This window comes from Thunnus thynnus, chromosome 7 (genome assembly GCF_963924715.1).
Source record: "Thunnus thynnus chromosome 7, fThuThy2.1, whole genome shotgun sequence".
In the NCBI taxonomy this organism is placed as follows: Eukaryota; Metazoa; Chordata; class Actinopteri; order Scombriformes; family Scombridae; genus Thunnus; species Thunnus thynnus.
In genome coordinates this window covers 33,796,984-33,812,982 of record NC_089523.1, presented here as the reverse complement: position 1 = coordinate 33,812,982, position 15,999 = coordinate 33,796,984, and the positions used below count along the sequence as shown (strand labels likewise).

The 15,999-nt window shown below is 38.7% G+C and overlaps 1 protein-coding gene across 2 annotated transcripts; it reads right to left on the bottom strand.

Moving 5' to 3' along the window:
- Positions 1 to 4,117: 4,117 nt before the first annotated feature.
- Positions 4,118 to 12,819, bottom strand: LOC137186588 (fused toxin protein-like). 2 transcript variants are annotated; one of them, XM_067595631.1, is made up of 10 exons: positions 12,339 to 12,819; positions 10,663 to 10,827; positions 9,013 to 9,183; positions 7,310 to 7,342; positions 7,100 to 7,132; positions 6,681 to 6,713; positions 6,552 to 6,584; positions 6,331 to 6,375; positions 5,728 to 5,815; positions 4,118 to 4,541 (listed from the first exon to the last, which is right to left on the bottom strand). In XM_067595631.1, the coding sequence occupies exons 1-10, from the start codon at positions 12,370 to 12,372 to the stop codon at positions 4,484 to 4,486; spliced, it is 693 nt and encodes a 230-aa protein (XP_067451732.1). In that variant the 5' UTR covers positions 12,373 to 12,819; the 3' UTR covers positions 4,118 to 4,483. The 2 variants fall into 2 exon arrangements, with proteins under 2 accessions (XP_067451732.1, XP_067451731.1); XM_067595630.1 differs by having other exon boundaries at positions 7,100 to 7,135; positions 12,339 to 12,817.
- Positions 12,820 to 15,999: the final 3,180 nt, after the last annotated feature.

The window sequence follows — 15,999 nt, the reverse complement described above, 5'->3', positions numbered from 1 at the left end:
TAGATGAAACGAAACTGAGTTCCCCATACATGAAGTTCCTCAGCCATTAAACCTATTGGTCATGTTAGATTAATGAATGGCCGTCCAGCCAATCACAGCAATTTGACCAACCCACTAGGCCAGTGAAGTTTAGGTGCACTCCTTTTCCTACACCTGGGGCACAATCTGGTAATAAGGGATGACGAGCAACGAGGGAAGGGTATTTCCTGGAACATTGGCCGGAAAAGGAACCAAAGGCAGAGGGTTGCGGTGCCCATGTCCCACCCCTAATATTAAACTCCTGCAGTGTTACATCAGCATTCCCATAAAGGTCAACTAGCTTGTATTTGAATACTCATTCAATGAAAGATGTTTCCAACACTATGTCTACAGTGGCTTTACATTTAAAAACACACCTTCTCTCTTTCTTATTTTGTTTTGGCCTAAATAATCCTGGGTCCAGACCTCTAAATCACCTCTCAAATTCTCCTATTTTTAGTGGTTTCAGTAATCTGTAAACATGAAAATTTGCCTTTTTATTGGAGGTCATTTGCTGCATTATTTCTCTGAGCAGCTGCAAATTTTTATGTTCGCACTTCAGTTTTTGTACAGACAAGATATGACGTGTTACTTAGTGAGTTTTAGAGGTTCTTTAGACGGAGCCAGGCCAGCTGTTTACACCTGTTTCCAGTCTTTATGCTAAGTTACCCAGTTGCTAGCAGTAACTTCATATTTAAGGTCAATTCATGCTTTCTGCATCCATGTAGCATGACCCCTCTGCGACGTCTGCGCACAGCCCGAAATTTGTGACAATGCAGACTATATGTGTAGCAAATGTGCCATCTGCATGTGCTAGAAACTTCTCACTTTCACTTCTCAAGAAGTTGATCACTTCTTGAAAAGTGAAAGAGGAAATGTGGCCAAGCAGTGCTCTAATAATTCTTCCTAACTTAATTACATAATCACATTTTGATACTGTGCCAGGTGAGTAATGATGAGCCTAATTCTCACCTGCATGCACATCAAAGAATGTGACTGTACCTGTAGTTCAAGTTTTATGTCTACTAGTGTAAACTGTGAGTTTGATATGTGACGACTGAATAACTCTCTATAAGAAGAAACATCAGGAAAACAGATATCTGACTTTCTGGAATCGCTGTTGTAAACACTGGTGTTACTGACTGAAAGTGAAGCAAATTTTAGAAATTTACAATTCCATATGAAACCAATGCGAAGATGTAAGTGGTGTCGAATGGGTTCAAATTTGCACTTGACTGTGTAAAATGAGGTGAAAGGAAACTTTGCTTCACTTTCAGTCTGAACTCACATTAGTGTTGTTGATTTTGTTCTATTGTATTTTACTTCAGCGACTCTGTGAGTTCATATAAATCAAATACAACTTTAATGTGTTGCAGTTTTAGAAGTAAAAATATGAATTAATATTAAAGACGACCACCTTGTGAAAATTACATCATAAGTAGTGACATCTATTGGTTGGACATTGGTATTGAACACTCACACAGATTCAGGGAGCATTTTTTTCACAACAAAATGAAACTTTTCACATACAGATAATCCTCAGGTAAGTACTAGATGTCCTTATTAGATAATGACACCATTAATACAAAATAATTAGGCATAAATCAAAGAATGAGCACCCCTCAATAAAATTTCTTTAGTTTAAAAAACTCATCAGCACACTCTAAATTTTGTGCTTAGAAAAAAATATTTTTGGTAGAAAATTCACAAGATTCATAAAAAATCCAACACAATTCTGAGTCAGATAGTGCTGAGTTCAGCCTTCTGTGTATCAGCAGTAATCTGCGCAGGTGTTCGGGAGGTTTAGACGTAGGCTTTGGAGCTGCTGTTGTCTGAAGCCGGAGCTGCTCTGTAGATGCTCTGTCCTCGACTGTTTGAGTAGTTGTATGAAAACTGCCTGCAGAGAGAAACTCAGTACAATCAGGTGTCTGACTGTTGTGACAGTTGTTGATCTTTTGTTCTGATGATTCGACCAGAAGAGACCATGTTCAAAAGTTTGGACCCATGAAGACCTCCTGACATAAATGGACCATATGGACGATCAAGAATATAAGATGGTCAAGCCACTGGTGTGTTGGATTGAACAAGTTCTGCTCCTTGACATAACCAGAGGCTGCCACAGGTCATATTGCCAGAGAACCTGTTCAGTGCCACAGCAATCACCAGTCTGTTGGAGAACAGAGCGATGCTGGTGCCCTTCCTCGACCACCTAAATGTTATGGGAATTCTGACAGTGGTCCAGGAAACTACACATTAAGGGCTGGCTTCGACAGCCACAAAGGGCGGGGGAGATATGATCCATCATGAAAGTCCTTCCAGTGTGAGCTGGCACTGGAGGAATTCCTGTAAGGCCACCATCTCTCCCCTGAAGATGCACATGTCACAGTTAGTTTGGGCACTTCGGCCAGCAGCAGCAGCAGTGTGACCAGAAACCAGGCATTTTTGGGTTTGACTCCCCCATAGCTCTGTCACATCTGATGTGTCTCCTCCACCACTGACAAACTGGACATGAGAGGAGACACAAAGCCTCTGTATTCAGAGAATCTTCACACTATAAAACATGATGGGACCTTCATCATCCATGATTGGAGTGGAGATGATCAAGAGTCCTGCTGGGGGATGTGTACCGCAGGAGCTCTGACATCCCAATAACTACGCTGTAACACACCAGCTTTCCTCACTGAGTGATGGGGCTAATGACCATCAAGTCCTTTATAGACTGTGGTCAAACAGAGTTCTTTTGCGTACCCAAACACATTTGATAGGGCAAAAACCCTTGTCACCAGAGCTGGACTGGACCCCAAACAGTGTATGGAGTCTGGGATGACAGAGTTCCAACTGCGGTGGTTCCCTGCCATCAAGTTCTGGGATGGCAGAACCCCCAAATTCTGGTGGAACAAAACCCCTTATGTTGAGTTGCACCAGAAGTGAGAGTCTCCCTCGCTGATCTCCACAGCAGCAGCAATCAAGGGTGACATATGCACTGAGATGTGCTATGCACAAAACCTTGACCAGTATATGGAGCATGGCTTGCCATGGCTCACAAAGTGCATCTTCAGGACACCAGCTCACCTCAAGAGAAACTGACCTGGCATTCTTCTCATTTGCCGTCCTCGAACATGGGGACTCTTTGAGGCATTTAAGTCTCTGGGAGAAGAAATGTCACACAGTCACGATAAACTGCAAGAACTGCAACTGCAGTGCAGACTCCTGCAGCCAAAGGTGTGGACTTTCCAGATTTGGAGGCTGCTTGAAACCATCCAGTTCAAGCTGGTCGTTCCAAACCTGCAGCAAAGACGGAACAACCCCCAGCCAAGAAGCCCGAGGAGGAGGAGGAGGAACTACAGCCAGAGGATGTCCAAGCAGTGGACCCTGAGCCACAAGTGGCCGATGTCAAGAGAGTGCAGGTGCAGAATGTACTTGCTGGCACAAACCTGCCATGGTCATCCATGGAAACGTCCTTAGTTCCCCTCATTCCAGACATCACTCACAGTGCCATTCCATTGGTCTGAAGGCCCATTATTATTTTTTATTTTGTAACTAACAACACTGAAATACGGACTCAATAAACACAAAGAAACCAAACCTGAGCTTAAACCTGTAATGTGCAAATGGTTTTATTAAATCAGTTGATGCAGATTGAGGCTGCAGCACGTCTGCACTGCAACGTCTCCTAAATCTGGGTAAATCTGAGTTTGTTAAAGTGTCCATCAAAGTAAAAAAAGTCTTTTCTGTGATGTTCTTTCATTTCTCAGATATTTGTTACAGGCTGAATTTGTGCCAGAAATGCATTTTCATGTATTTTTCTTGTATATAAACGCCTCTTTCCTCTTCATACACTATGTCAGAGTTGAAATCTGTCTCACAGGGTGTAACTTGTATAAGATTTCCCTCCAATAAAATGTGATGACAGATTTTGAGTTCACCAGCGCCTCCATCATATGAAATGTGAAGCTGTGCTTTCTGACAGAGTTTTCATGTATTAAACATCAAACATCCAACTGTTTCCTGTCTGTTTGAACTGCAAGCAAAAAGCTTTTCTTTGTACTAAAAGTTAACTTTTCGACTTACTGAAGTATTGTCCTTTACAGCACTTGTACCTTCTTCCATTAATGCCTTCATTTCAGAGGTTGAAGAAACATTTTTGGCAATTTTGTGTACATGTTTGTAGTTTTTAAGAAAAATGAACCCGTCACTTTGCTTTTACTTGAATGTTTTTTATTCAAAGAATGGTATTTTCTTACAAAATAAAGAAGTTGCATGAAAAAAGCCATCAGTATGGTGGTCCAAAAGGGACATGGGGGGATATTTACATGTACATTAAATAAATGTAAATGTTGCCACAATCATGTTAAATAAATATTCGATTTGCATGCATTTGTTTGTTTTATGTAATGACAAATTTGTTTCCACATTTGTTTCCCTATTTACTTAGGTCCACGTTTAATTTTACATGTTTTTTTTTTCATACTGGTGACTTTTTCATTATTTTTTCTGCTGCCTTCACCCCGACTCTTCTGTAGCTGGAGAGAAAGAAAGAAAAATACAGGATTATTTGAGTAAACATATAAAACACTGCAACACATCTGTGATTTTGTTTGTTTTTATTTATGTTAGTCAGCGCTGAGGCCAGATATCACCCCTAATGTCCTCTCCCAAAATGTTGAACTGTTCCCTTGAAACCAGTCAAGTAAAGACATAAGGTATAAGGTGTTTCTGAAACTTTTCCAGAGGAAACTTTAACTGTAATGGAGATGTTGCAAACCAGAACATGAGCGGCTGAATCCAGTGGACACGAGGGGTTAATACTGCTAATGCTAAGAGGTTTGAGGTGTCTTAGTACACCTGAGGACGGGCTTCTAAATATATTGAGTATTTTAAGTTTTCTAGTACAGGGTGTTGCACACCTGTTAGGCCACTATAATACAGGACACTCTAACCAGATGTGTATGTATTAAGTGGTAGTAAATACATTTATGCTTCAATATCCTCTCAAATTATTAGGCTGTATGCTAAATTTTAGCATACTAGATTTTTTTTTTTTTTTTACAGTAAATAAAGAAAAACAGTGACTCGTATTTGTATCCTGACAAAATAATAAATGACCTGCAGAGAATAAAACAAAACAATTATTAACAGGCACTAAAGTAGTCTTAACTATTGTATCTACCAAACTGCAGCAGAGAGTATCTCCAAAGTCCTCTGACAGTCAAGTATCCACAGGCTAACAAGCTAACATGCTAAGAAACTGTGTCTGACTCTGGTACATGAACAGGATTAGATCATGTACAGGATGTGTTGGGGGCAGCGAGTCTGTACGAGCTGGTATCAGTCTCAGCAGTGGAGTCGAGTCTAATATACTGACTATACGTAATGAACGGTCTCAGTAGTCAAGTCTAGTATACAGGTTTATACATACTGAACGGTCTCAGAAACAGTTACAGCTACTGTATGGTAGCCCAGAGGGGAAAATGTCAGTCACCTGCAGGGTCTAACAACAAAACAGTTTCACACAGTTCTCAGGTGAGAATTGAATTTAATGTTGTAATGCTTCCAGTTTGATCACTGGCAGTTAGTTTGGTAACATAAAATAAGCAGAATATGCTGGAGAAGGTGAGGGCTTTTGTTTGCGATCACATGGCTGCTAATACTTCCTGGATATGATACATATCAGTACAGGTCCGTTATGTAACGACCTTTCAACTTTACCTGCCAGAAGATGGATGCTTGTGGTTGCAATACATCTGGCAACTGAACACAATAACTGCCAGAATAACCACCACAACAAAGAAGAAACCTGAAAGAGAGGAAGAAGATGAAGATCAGGCAGTGTGATCTATGAAAGACAATGAACAGTCAGGGCTCTTTCCATTTGAGGTGGAAATAATAAATATCACTTTGTTTGATCAATTGTCATCCTCGTTTCCATCCTTCTTGTATTAATGATTTAATAATGATACTTTACATTGTTTAAATCAAAATCATAATTTATAGTGCTGCATGTATGTGAGACTCGTGTGAAACACTATATGTATGATGTATCCACATACTTTTAGCCTCTAACCTTGATCCTCAGGAATAATGATTTTTAAATTGTATATAAAGAAAGATAAAAATTTAAGTGAAGTGTAAAGAGAGTAAAGATCATATCTGTAATTACACTGATTACAGGAGGACGAATACCTGCTAAAAATGAACAATGTTTAATAATATTTTAATATTATATTGTATGTTATTTTAATGAATGCAAATACAAGTAATATTATGTATATTATAATATAATATTAAATAATGTTCAGTAAATATAATTACCGTCCTTGTCTTCAGTTTTCACAGTAGGTTGTCTGGTTGTAGTAGCTGGTTTTAAAAATTAATTATTATTAATTAGCATTGACCAGTTGATGAAATACAAGTAAAGATAATGTTCAGTAAATATAATTACTTTTCTTCTCTGTAACGTTAATTATAATTGTAATTTCAGAGTTGATGAGATAGTTATAAAATGAAGACAATGCAGGAAACACTTTTATTACCTTTAGTCACAGCAGGTCGTCTGGTTGTAGTAGCTGGTTTAAAAAATTAATTATATTACTTAATTTTGACCAGATGATGAAATGCAAGTAATGTTCAGTAAATAAATAATGTTCAGTAAATATAATTACCTGTTTTCTCTGTAGGAACAGCAGCTGTAGTGTCTGTTAAAGAGTTAAAAATGTTAATTTTCATTGTAGAATTAATTAAATAGTTATTCATATAGTTCATTAATAGTTACTCATTGTAGCAGCTGGCTTAAATCAAAATTAATGATTTCAATTATTAAAGAAAGAAGCAAATATCAGCAGGTTATCATATAAAAATGTAAATTCATGCTTACACACACACACACACACACACACACACACATATATATATATATATATATATATATATATATATACAAAGATACTGAGGAAAGTTTAGAGTCACATTAGTAAAGTCTGCCAAATCAATCAATAATGAATACCAAGAAATACAAATTTGTAAATTGTATATAAAGAATGGTGAACATGGAAGTGAAGTGCAAACATAGTAAATATAATACCTGCAGTGATGCTGGTTACAGGAGGTGAAATACCTGCTAAAAAATGTTGAAATATGAAAAATGTTTATTAATCTTTTACAGTTAATGCGAAAACAAGATAAGTAGTATCTGACTGTAGTATCTTTTAAAGAGTTAATAATGTTAATTGTTAATTTCAGAGTTGATGAGATAGTTATAGAATAAAGACAATGTAGGAAACAAGTTTATTACCTGTAGTCACAGCAGGTCGGGTTGTTGTAGTAGCTGGTTTTAAAAGTGAATGATATCAATTAGTATTGTACAGTTGATGAAATACAAGTCAAGATAATGTCCGGTAACATTGATGTGCACGGTATATAAACATAGCACAAAAAGTAAGGAAATTTGTGTTTGGTAGATTATTTCTTTGTTGTAACGATGCTTCTTGGCAATAAATCTTATACCGTTGGAAAACCTGTTTGTTTCCCTTTAAAATGGTGCCGCATTTGTAAGGAACATGCATTTGTGGGATGAGCAGGAGAGCTGAGTATGTGGGTTGTGCCCATGAAAAATATGCCAAACCTTCTCTGCCAATGCCAAACAGCTTATTCTGCCATTGACTCTTTGCTGCGGGATGGCATCCCATTCGTCAACCAGCATTTGTCAGTTTGTGGGGTTTATCAGAGACTACCTCTAGAATTTGGGAGTGGAGAGGATGGAATGGCCTGCCAGCAGTCCTGACCTCAACTCCATTGAACACTTGTGGGATCAGCTTGGGCGTGCTGTTCGAGTGACCAACACAACCACGTTGGCTGACTTGCAACAAATGCTGGTTGAAGAATGGGACGCCATCCCACAGCAGAGTGTGACCAGGCTGGTGACCAGCATGAGGAGGAGGTGCCAGGCTGTTGTGGCTGTGTATGGTTCTTCCACACACTACTGAGGCTCCTGTTTGTTAAATAAATAAATTGTTAAATTGCCAATATGTCTTTTTTCTTCGATCTTCAATCATCCAATCAACCAAACACCAAACAAGAGTCAATGGCAGAATAAGCTGTTTGGCATTGGCAGAGAAGATTTGGCAAATTTTCATGGGCACAACCCACATACTCAGCTCTCCTGCTCATCCCACAAATGCATGTTCCTTACAAATGTGGCTCCATTTAAAAGGGAAATAAAAAGGCTTTCCAACAGTATAAGATTTATTGCCAAGAATCATTGTTACAACAAAGAAATAATCTACCAAACACAAATTTCCTTGCTTTTTGTGCTATGTTTAGCACAAAGCAGAATACATGTTTTAATGGTGATTTTTGAATAAATATGCATCAAATTTGCACATTTGTTTGTAGAAAAATGTGTATCAGCTGCACAAAGATTAAAAAATTCATACATTTGTATATTCTGGTTCACTTTAGGAAAAGTCAGACTAAAAGAAATGCCTTTAGGGTGTTTTTACTGCTTTCAAATGTAAAGATGGGTCAAACTTGTACATTTGTATATATTGCAATAATTAACACAAATTCAAGAAATCCTCACTATTTGCAAGAGCTTGCATTTTTGCTAATTCGCTAAATTAGCTGTTTAATGTTAGCGTTAAGTTGGAGCTTACTGTTTTTTCCACACTTTGCTAACACATTAAAATTCTAATGTTAGATACAAAGGTCTGTTACAAAAGCTGTTACCTTCTCATTCTGAGTAAAAAGGATATCAATTAACTATTAATTAATTAATTAGTTGTTTTTATACTTGGCTGTCAAATAATCAGTAATAATGTTGAGTATTTATAAAAATGCAAAAGTGTCCATTTATGTAAGAAAAAGCTTGAACTGCAAGCATATGATAAATAAATACAAAGAAGTCGCCCCCGAACCGATCTGGTTAAAGTAATACACCAACAAGAATCTATGTGATTATTACTACAAGGTAAAAGTAATAATTTAAGGTGGACTTACCTTTAATGTCACCACAGAGGTTCTCACACTCTTCCTCAGTCTGAAAGATGTTCCCTTTGGACCCGTAGCCGCTGAAGTTAAATCTCTCACAGCTCTGGCTCTTCATGTTGTAGAAGAACATGGAAATGTTTGAGCTGCCTGCTCCATACTGCATGGGCCGATAACAACGAACTGATGCAGGAAAAGGATGGAGGAAATAAATTCATTAGCAGACAGAAAGGGCTGCAGTTTCCCTCCATGATGGAGTCACGCGTAGGGCTGGGTACCGAACTTTGATACTTTTATGGCACTGACTATTGAGTATCAAAAAATGCCTTATTATTCGGTTCCAAATTTCAATATCTAGCAGGAGTGTAGCTGTCCGGAACATCTAAGCTAAGCTTCTCAACATAAACAGCAATGGTGGAGGCGGCAGCAGCGTCTACAGCAGCTTCATCAGTAACGGAAGGTTGGACCAAAACAAGTAATCTGCAGATAAGACAAGACGAAGCTGTATTAAGATATGAAAGATGATGATATTGACTATGATTTGACATCAAAACAGCGGTGGTGCGGTGTCTGGTGAATGGTTGACATCAGCGTCTTGTCAGGCTCGGCTAACGTTAGTTAACATTAACTGTGGACTTCTGTGTTGTTATGTTCAGTGTTGTGGTTACATAGAGACTGCTTGTCAAATGATAGGCGACATCATCATCTTTGATATTTTAAGACAGCTTTGTCTTACCAGCAGGTTACGTGTTTTGGTCCAACCTCCTGTTCCTGATGAAGCTGCTGTACTCGCTGTGATATTCAGATCGACACCCATCTCATGTCTGTGGGTTAATAGTTCTGTAACTCCCAAACTGTTTTTGTATTTTTTTTGTTTCTAAACAAACTAACATGACCAAACTCTTCATGATGAAGGAACATGACACCCAGTGCAGCGATGTGGTTCACTGACATGTTTTTAATAGTTTTTGGACAACAACGGAGGAAGCAGCTATATCAGGCTTTGGATACACACACAATACTTGTTACTGTGTTAGTAGCCAGAATTATCCTTTAAACAAACAACATACAACATGTTAATTATTGAGCTTTAGTTAATTTTGAACTTTGGACCGAGCCAGGCTAGCAGTTTCCCCTCCCCCTAGTCTTTATGCTAAACTAAGCCACTCATGTCCTTACTCCAACTTCGTACTTACGCCACATTCATGTCAAATGGGAGTCACTGTAGTGACCAGTTTCTGACTAGTAATTAACGTTAACAGGAAACTGCAATTTTTCTGAAAGCTCTGATATTTCCGACTACAGATAAAAAATACTGAAGTGTCTGAAAAAGCAAACAGACATGGATGCCTCATGTCAGCCAAAGTCTTTCATGCAAGGTAAATAAACATCAAACTCATCGTCCAATCTCTCCTACTGTCCATACCATTTACATTGACAGAGCATTAACACACAGACAGGAGATGATATTGATCCTCTCATCTCACTCAGAAAAGAAAGACAATTATTTCCCCTAAACGTTAACGTTATCCTTTAATTGAATTCGACTCTTGTCAAGTTTCAATTATTTTGAACTAAAACTCGCACTGAAGTCAGTTAACTGCATGACGCTCAGATCTATCTGATGATGCTCCATGTGGAAATATTTAAGAGGTTTCTTACACTTTTTATTGCAGAGGGCTTCACAACCTTCCTGGGTTTCAAATGAGTTTCTATTGGACCCACAGCCAGCGTGGAAGCGCTCACACCTGTAACTGGTCCTGTTGTAGAAGAATCTGGGAATCCCCGACTGGCAGCTGCTACAATTCATGAACTCTGAACAATGAACTGGTGGGAGGAGACATGACATCAATTATTTTCTCGTGCCTAATTAACTAAGCAAACATTTCTTTTTTGGCTTACATTCATTTGCAGATATGCATTCATATAGTCAGTTTGGGGGGGAAATGTAATTGACCATTTGCTGTAATTACTGTTGCTAACCCTTCCAGTTGTCATACAGCACATATACACCACATTAACAGTGGTGAGTTTAGCATCAAATGTATAGTAATTTTACAAACACTGTGTCCTTGATTTTAGACATAAGTAAACAAAAGCAGCCTCATTTCTAGCTAACAATCGCTGATTTTACTGAAATGACAACAGTCAACAGTTAGCTGTAGTTAGCTTGGTAATTAAGCGAACATTAGCTTCACGTGTTAGCCGTCTCCAGCTCACTGTCAATGTGTCCTGCTGATTTGTTTCACAACAAGAGCTTGGGGTATTAAATTTGCATTTGATGGCTACCTACATAATATCATGCTACAAGACTGAGGCTATAGCTAACAAGTCTAACAACAATCATCATCATCAACAGTTAATGTAGATGTAACTTTTACAGGAGAAAAAGAGGGTGAGGACCAATGTGTTTGGTGAACACAACAATATCTTAGAAAACAAGTTTAGCTGGAGTTTAAATTCAGTGAATGACAGCTGTTAACGTTAGCCTGAACTCTGATAGTATCCAGCCAGGACCGGCTTTCACACAGTGGATGTTCAAGTCCAGAATGAGCCTTTTTTATGTAACCCGTAATCACACAAACTAATGTTGATAACTATCGATGTTCTCCTTGGACTTGGAAGTAACACTGGGTTACTACTGTAGACAGTTAGCTCGTTAGCTGAACATGCTAGCATCAGCTGCTAATGTTACAGAAGATAAACACTGTTTTAATCCATTCCTTACACTTTTTGTTTTTGGAAAAACTTGGACACAATGACAATAAACCCTTTGTATACAGTTATCTCTCTTGTACACCACAAATAAAAACACTGACACACCTGCTGTGACTTGTTATTGTTTGGGGAGGGTTTTAGCTAAAGGTCAATTCTGCCCAGAAGACATTTTTTCATCATTTCATACAGGACGGTACATTCTGAGCTCAGCAGGTGTATTGAGAGAAAAAATAATTTGCGCACAATAATAGTACATAACGTAAAACAATATTTAATATCAAAGGTGATAATTTTGTTTAATGGGAAAAATCTGAAGTATATTCACGTATCTCAGACCAGATTCGTGGTCAATCCAGTCTCAGCAAGCTGTTTGTATTTATAGCAGTATAGTTTTGATCCATGGATGCACTTTGGGATTTGCTTGTTTGTGATATCTTTGACATCCCTTAAACATGTTAAAATATTGATTGACATGATGTTCTGTTAAGTTGTGTGCACAATTCTCAATTTGTACTTTTAGGTACAAATAAGTTTTTGGTCCTTCAGGAAAAGCTGGAAAGGCAACAAGTACCAGCTGGTTTATAATGTTAATATGTGAATGAAAGCAGCTTTGTACTTACGCGTCTCATCAGCTCGTCCATATGCATCTGTCATTAAATAGTATCTTTGATCTGTGGAACAGAGATATTTAATAGCAGGTAAGTTTCATCTCTGTCAGAAACATTGAAGGAGGATGTTCTCAAAAATTCAGGTCCTGAATTTTCAAAATATATTCAAATATTTCATAGAAGTCTGTTTGACAGTATGTGAGATAGCTTCTTTTTTTAAATTATTGTTTATTTTTACAGGGACAATGCACAATTAAAAGTAATTGCACCAGAGTTAGCTAGTAGCTAATTTACATCTGTTGTCCCTAGGCAGTTAGACAAAAAACAACCACAGAACAACAATTACACTACATAAAACAACACAAAACATAAGACGCCATCAGTATACAATAATAAATATAATCAGCATGACAAATACAATAAATACAAGGTAAGGATTGGTGGTGATACTTTTGTGCTAACTTAGCCAAAGCTTGAGGCTGGTTTTAAACCCCTGCAAAGCTTCCAGAGTCTCTAATATCATCCTGAGACCTGGAAGAAAAAAGGCTTTTATATTTTGATGTCTTTTGCATCATTCAAGTAATTGAGACGTAAGAAACATGTCACAAAGATTTCTCATATTTCTCAAAAATATTATTTTTTTATTTTTTATCACATGTCCCTTGTAGGGGACATCAGGTCTCCTTTGAAGCAAAAAATACATTCAAAGCCATCGGTTTGGTATTGGTAAGATCTCATTTGATATCCATTTCTATTACACTCTTTCTCATTTAAAACAATATAAAACCAATATAAATGTGTCTGTGTGCATGCGTGTGTACAAGATAAATAGCCTGTTTTCCCCCCCTTGACCCTGTATTAATGAACTGACTAAACTTCAGAGCCCTAGCTTATTTGTCACTTTTGATCCAAAATGGCCGTTGGGTATCATCATTTTCTCTCTCCTCATCAGCTGATGAGTCCTCCTCTGAGCTTTCAATATCCTGTTCTACTGCCTGGCGACCTTCCTCCTCATCTCCTGACAGCTCAATGTCCGACTCTCCCTCAATGATTGTCATCAGAATCCTTTCTGCCTCACTCAGTGCTCTGTTTCCTTAAATATGCAAAATGGCTGAAGCAAGTCCCAGTCCCCTACAAAGGACATGGACTAAAAAGTGTATTTTAAAAGGCTTAAAATTAACATACACCTCTGAAATCTTAGGAATAATATAGTTAAGGCTTTCATACATAAAAAACAAAAGCATTATCAACAATACAAATGTGATATTTGTATAAATTTGATCATTTACCTCCCTTACAACCATAGAAGGTGCTTGCTGTGATTCCCGCCATTTTTCAGTGGCAGACAATGTGACCTGGTGGCCACACCCCCTTTTGTGTTACATCACTGGAAAGCCCAGGATGTACTCTTCACAGTACATTGGGACTCAAACAGGCTATATGCATGGTATTTAAAATAGGCCTCAGTGCCATGTTCCCCACAGAGGACAAAAATGAATTGCCAGGTCTTAGGAGGATATTCGTGGGTATGGAATTCCACTTCCTCACCACTTTAAACGAGAAAGCAGATTGACCAAAAGTTGTTTTCTGAACTTTGGTACCCAGTCACCCCTAGTTAGATGCTCTAGTCCGACTGGCCAGGCCTGCCCTTGTGTGGAGCACATGAACACAGGAGTGAAGAACACACAAGGGAAACAGAGCAAACCTAAAGCCAGAAAACACCACTCAACAACCCAGCATTAACCTAAACTGTCTCTGAATAAATTAACCTAGGAACACAGAACTACAAGCTAACCAATAATCAAATAGTTTTTCCGAGAAACAACTCAAATTAACGTGAAAGAGCAAAATCAAATGACCAAAAGCGCTGAACAGAAGTGCAACACAGGAAACCAAAAGAACATAAAAACCAAAGAAAGACACACACATGCCTGTGGCTAGCTCTCTAAATAATAAGAGACTAAAGTTTGACTCTGACAGATGATTTGTTAAGTCAGTTTTTTGGTGCAGCCCTGACCAGAATAAAACAGAAAATATGAATCCATCCTACCATCATCAATGGTGCTCTTGGGGTAAACCCTGATCTCTGTGCTGGGATGTCGGGTGTACGAGTATCTGGTCTGGTTCAGACAGTTGACCAGCAGGCACTGCTTTTTGTCACGGAGTGGTATGACTATCAACGCCATGTGGCAGTTGGGCTCTGCAGCGCAATCCCTCCAGCACTGCCCCTCATCCTCACCCTCCACCTTTGGTTGGATCAGGTTGTAGATCCCGGAGACGAGGCACTGTGCTGGCTCAGGGACCTGGGCCTGACCGTGCCAGACCAGGAAACACACGGACAGCAGACAGAACCAGAGCTCAAACAAACGCTGCTGGTCCATGTTTCTTCCAAAACGCTTCACCTCAGAGGAAACTGTAAGCAGTTGTGGCACGTTGATCCTGATGAACTGTACTAGGACAGATAGCATGCACTTACTTTTGAAAGTTACCTGGCCCTATCCACACACCAGAGGTAGATAACACGAAACTGAATATATGAAAACCTGTTGGTCATGTTAGATTAATGAATGGCCATCCAGCCAATCATAGCAATTTGACCAACCCACCAGGCCAGTGAAGTTTAGGTGCGCTCCTTTTCCTACACCTGGGGCAGAATCTGGTGATAAGGGATGACGAGCAACGTGGGAGGGGTATTTCCTGGAACATTGGCTGGAAAAGGAACCAAAGGCAGAGGGTTGCGGTGCCCATGTCCCACCCCTAAGATTAAACTCCTGCAGTGTTACATAAGCATTCCCATAAAGGTCGACCAGCTTGTATTTGACTACTTATTCGATGAAAGATGTTTCCAACACTATGTCTACAGTGGCTTTACATTTAAAAACACACCTTCTCTCTCTCCTATTTTGTTTTGACTTAAATAATCCTGGGTCCAGACCTCTAAATCACCTCTCAAATTCTCCTATTTTTAGTGGTGTCAGTAATCTGTAAACATGAAAATTTGCCTTTTTATGGGAGGTCATTTGCTGGACTATTTCTCTTAGCAGCTGCAAATTTTCGTGTTCGCACTTCAGTTTTTGTACAGACAAGATATGACGTGTTACTTAGTGAGTTTTAGAGGTTCTTTAGACGGAGCCAGGCCAGCTGTTTCCACCTGTTTCCAGTCTTTATGCTAAGTTACTAAGTTGCTAGCAGTAACTTCATACTTAAGGTCAATTCATGCTTTACGCATCCGCATAGGATACACATGTAGCAAATGTGCCATCTGCATGTGCTAGAAACTTCTCACTTTCACCTCTCAACAAGTTGTTCACTTCATGAGAAGTGAAAGAGGAAATGTGGCTAAGCAGTGCTCTTATAATTCCTCTTGATAACATCATCCAATTTTGATACCTTGTCAGGTCAGTAATGATAAGCCAAATGCTCACCTGCATGCACATCAAAGAATGTGACTGTACCTGTAGTTCAAGTTTTATGTCTACTAGTGTAAACTGTGAGTTTGATATGTGACGACTGAATAACTCTCTATAAGAAGAAACATCAGGAAAACAGATATCTGACTTTCTGGAATCGCTGTTGTAAACACTGGTGTTACTGACTGAAAGTGAAGCAAATTTTAGAAATTTACAATTCCATATGAAACCAATGCGAAGATGTAAGTGGTGTCGAATGGGTT